The 3,818-nt window shown below is 31.7% G+C and overlaps 1 protein-coding gene across 1 annotated transcript; it reads right to left on the bottom strand.

Moving 5' to 3' along the window:
- Positions 1–222: 222 nt before the first annotated feature.
- LOC111394517 (F-box protein GID2-like) lies at positions 223–1,522 on the bottom strand. Its single transcript, XM_023020375.1, has one exon. It carries the CDS (start codon positions 1,215–1,217, stop codon positions 708–710), a length of 510 nt encoding a protein of 169 aa, XP_022876143.1. The 5' UTR covers positions 1,218–1,522; the 3' UTR covers positions 223–707.
- Between the last annotated feature and the right edge of the window lie 2,296 nt (positions 1,523–3,818).

Genomic DNA, 3,818 nt, shown 5'->3' with positions numbered 1-3,818 from the left:
ATATGGCAAAAAAAAAAAAAAAAAAAAAAAAAAAAAAAGACTTTAACCCAATTATATCTCACCACATCATTTGTTGATAAACAAATCAAATTTATAAGTTGTGATGTACATATAACGTAACCGAACATTTTATATTTTGTGTTTCTGGATATTGTCGATGAATAAAAAAATATGCATCATTCCCCCTCCTAATATTCATGTGTACATACTTTATTTTCTAAATTTAATTTGACACATTTATATTGAAAACTTTGCATGATGAAATTCTACATCCATTCGGTTCAGATCATAAAATAATTAGGTTAAACATAAAAGATTCATTAAATAGTCACGAGAAAAAACAGTGGTACATTGAGCAGCACGTATGGTACATCCATTATATTCACGCCGACAATCAAATGAAATGATGATAATTGATACAGATCTTAGACAAGAGGTCTTCCTTGATACTGATTTAAATCATATTTTAATTTAAGTCAAAATTGAATAATCGTTATTAATCTATTTTTTTAATTTCATAATTTTTTAATCATATATATTAATATTTTATTAAAATCTACTAAAAATCTAATTTTAATTCCTATCAAACTGAGGCCAAATCTCACGTCATAATAATTAAAACTGAATTTTTTTAGATTAAATAGAAAATTTCATATGAAATTAAATTCAGTCTAAATAAATATTAGTAAATTAATTATGCAATATGATTATTTTCCTCGATTAAAACTCATTTTCTCGAAATACTTAATCGAAAGTAAGGACAGTGAAAGATTCACCTCATCCCTTCCCCACCGAGCCTTCGACCGTGGCCTCTCCGCCGGAGCCGGAGGAAGGCAAGGCCAAGCAGAAACAGACGACGGGGAAGACGAAGACGAAGACGAAGAAGACTGCCTGAGAAGCGGCCAGAGATGGCTGGAGTAGAGCCGGCGGAAGCCGCCAAGCGCCAGAACGACGACTCGGAGCTGTAGAGGAGTGCTGTTGTAGTGCTTGGTGCAGATCAACTCCCACAGCCGCTCGTCTTGCGCCGTCCGCTTCCATTGTCTGCTAACGCAGGCAGCTGAGGCTAATGTACGCCCGTCGTCGACGTGTTTCAGCACCTCGAACAACAGATTGTCGTGTAATAGTACGGCCTCAGCTTCTCTCGACATTTCTTCTTCTTGTTGTTTGAGCTTTTTGTTCATATTGATGTCCCCAACGGCGGCAAGTGGGCGTTTCATTGCCGGATCCGGAAGGGGAAATTTAGGGATTTTGATGGTTTGATTTTGGGAAAGATAATGAGGACTGGTGGGATTGCTGAGCGGATGGATGAAGTGGAGGTTTTTGGTTGTTTTCGATGGAGACAAGCTGCGAAATGAATGCGTTTGGTGGGTTGTTTCAGTGTGAAATGAGAATTTTGTCCCTGTGTTCTATTTTCCTTCACTCTTGGCTCATTATCCAATCAGGAAACTTGCAACACTATGGTGCCCAATCTATCTCTTGTCTCCAACGTCCTCAATCTATAGAGTAAAGCATGTGCACTTTACAGTTTCATTTTTGAAAGGTTTCCTAAATGGACAATTCGATTTGTACCGAATGAAATGTATCGAAAGTTGTCCCGTCTCACAATGCATGCGAGCCTCGCGTGAATATTCCTCGCCCCCTATTGTGAGTAATAGGTAAAAAGTTAAGCAAAAAAGTATGCACACGTAGATAGGAATGTCAACGAATCGAGTCGAGCCGGCTCACAAGCCGAAATTCGAGACTCAAGCTCAACTCCAGTAAAACGATTGAGCTTTTTTTCAGGCCCGAGTTGCTTGGCCAAAAAAATTAGGCTCGACTTGAGCAGGCTCGATTTTAGTTTTTTTTTTTAATTTTTCCTAATATAAAGAAGACAGCATCTACCGCCTTTTTTTTAAGGCCCGCATGTTGCTGTCTTTAAAATACTTGTTTTGTACTTTTTTTAAAATATAAGTTCGTGAGCCTAAGCCTGCGAGCCGTACGGACCAACTCGGGCTTTGCCTGGTTCGAATTGACGGTCTAATTGCCATTCCTACATGTAGCATTGTCCTTCCTAAATTAATATATATATATATTTCTGTCAAACTTTTGTCTTCACTCTATAAAAAATAAACAAAACTGGCCAGTAAACACAACAATAATAGTCATAAGTACAAAACTACAGAAAATATGGTAGAATCAAGCCAAGCACTCTTTGCGTCTCCCTCTCTGTACTTGGTAAGCCACGCACAAGACTAACTCTAATGTGGGATCAAATTTAGTATAATGAGTAAAATCCTCTCCAATGAGACCCTATATACACTGCAAAATTTGGTATAATGAATAGTATTACACCACAATTTTTAGTGCTTTTCTTATTGAATCCTTGTTTGGTCTCAATTATTTTCAAAATATATTTTTCTTTCTTATTTTCAATCATACATTTCTTTTAATAAAATAATATTACATGTAAATTTAAAACACTTTTTTTTTTTTTCAACTATACATCCCTTATCAAAATATTATTTCTAAACGTATTTTGAATAAAAAATGATGTTCAATCAGGCTCTTACCTAAATTGTCTCAAGTAAAATTATGTAATTAGGGTTTTAATAAATAATTACTACTGTAAATGGTAAATTTATTAATGAATGACAATTGTACCCCTGAATCCTAGAAATTATTATCTTTGTATCCCTATCCCTAATTCTGTCCTATGAATATACAGCTTTGATTCTTAATAAAATGCACACAAGTCTATTGATTTTTATTTTTCCTTCTCTTTCTCTATTTTCATGTCATCTATCACATGTACCAAAATTAATTCGGTAGGATGTGAATTTTTTTTTACATACATATATATCAAAACAAGGTTGCTTTTTCTTCCACATTTTCTATGCTTTTTTTGCTTTTACACAAATCTATAATGATTATTTCATTTATATCATTATATGCATAATGATTACTTTGTTATATTTGCATATTTATATATGAAGTTAATTTACGTGCATGTTTGGAAGATTATTTTATTTAAACATTTTTTGGAAATAATTTTTTTGTATAAATTTATATCATGTCTATATATTAATTAAATATTTTTGGATGTTCTTCTATAAACTTTAAATTAATAATTTATTATATTATTACTCCTAAAGTAGCACGATATTATATTTATTGCTCTTGAAGAGTGTAATATTATTTTCAATATTCTAGAAGACTATATATTGCTATTGAAAAAGTAATGATAAAATATAACGTGCTCTCGAAGTAAGACATATTCCGAATAATATATATTTTAATGTGTTTATGAAGAAATACAAATTAAACGACTCAATATTGGGTTGTAATTTTAAAGAAAGCTAATTTTCCCATATTATTAATACTTAAGAGGAATATTAATTTATCGCTCTTGAAGAGCATGAATTATAATTTTCAATATTTCAAAAGAATGTTGACATATTGCTCTTAAAGAAGTAATCATTAAAGATAATGTACTCTCGAAGTAGCACATTTTCAAATAATATATAATTTTGAATTCATGTTTATTCCCAAAAAAAAAACATATAACTAAAGTCATGAGGACGTTAATTAGTTTAAATATTTGAATGATATATGATTATATAAACTTTAATTGTATTCTTCAAAATTAAATCATCGAATTACATATTGTATTGAACTAGAAGTTCAATTTGACTTTATTGTTCAAGATGACCAGTTGGATGATTGGATTAATAATGAAATTAAAAAATTTAAATGGTTATTCAATGAAGAAACAAAAGATTCTTCAATTCAATTTTATACGATGTTTGTTCTCTTTCATGAAAATTTTTCATTATCCATCA

The sequence above is a fragment of the Olea europaea genome, chromosome 5 (genome assembly GCF_002742605.1).
Source record: "Olea europaea var. sylvestris chromosome 5, O_europaea_v1, whole genome shotgun sequence".
In the NCBI taxonomy this organism is placed as follows: domain Eukaryota; kingdom Viridiplantae; phylum Streptophyta; class Magnoliopsida; order Lamiales; family Oleaceae; genus Olea; species Olea europaea.
The sequence above is the reverse complement of the archived record's forward strand: the minus strand, read 5'-3'. Positions and strand labels throughout refer to the sequence as shown.

Bases quoted from the DNA above. Each gene is read 5' to 3' on its own strand.
- LOC111394517 (XM_023020375.1), bottom strand. From the start codon at position 1,217: ATGAAACGCCCACTTGCCGCCGTTGGGGACATCAATATGAACAAAAAG.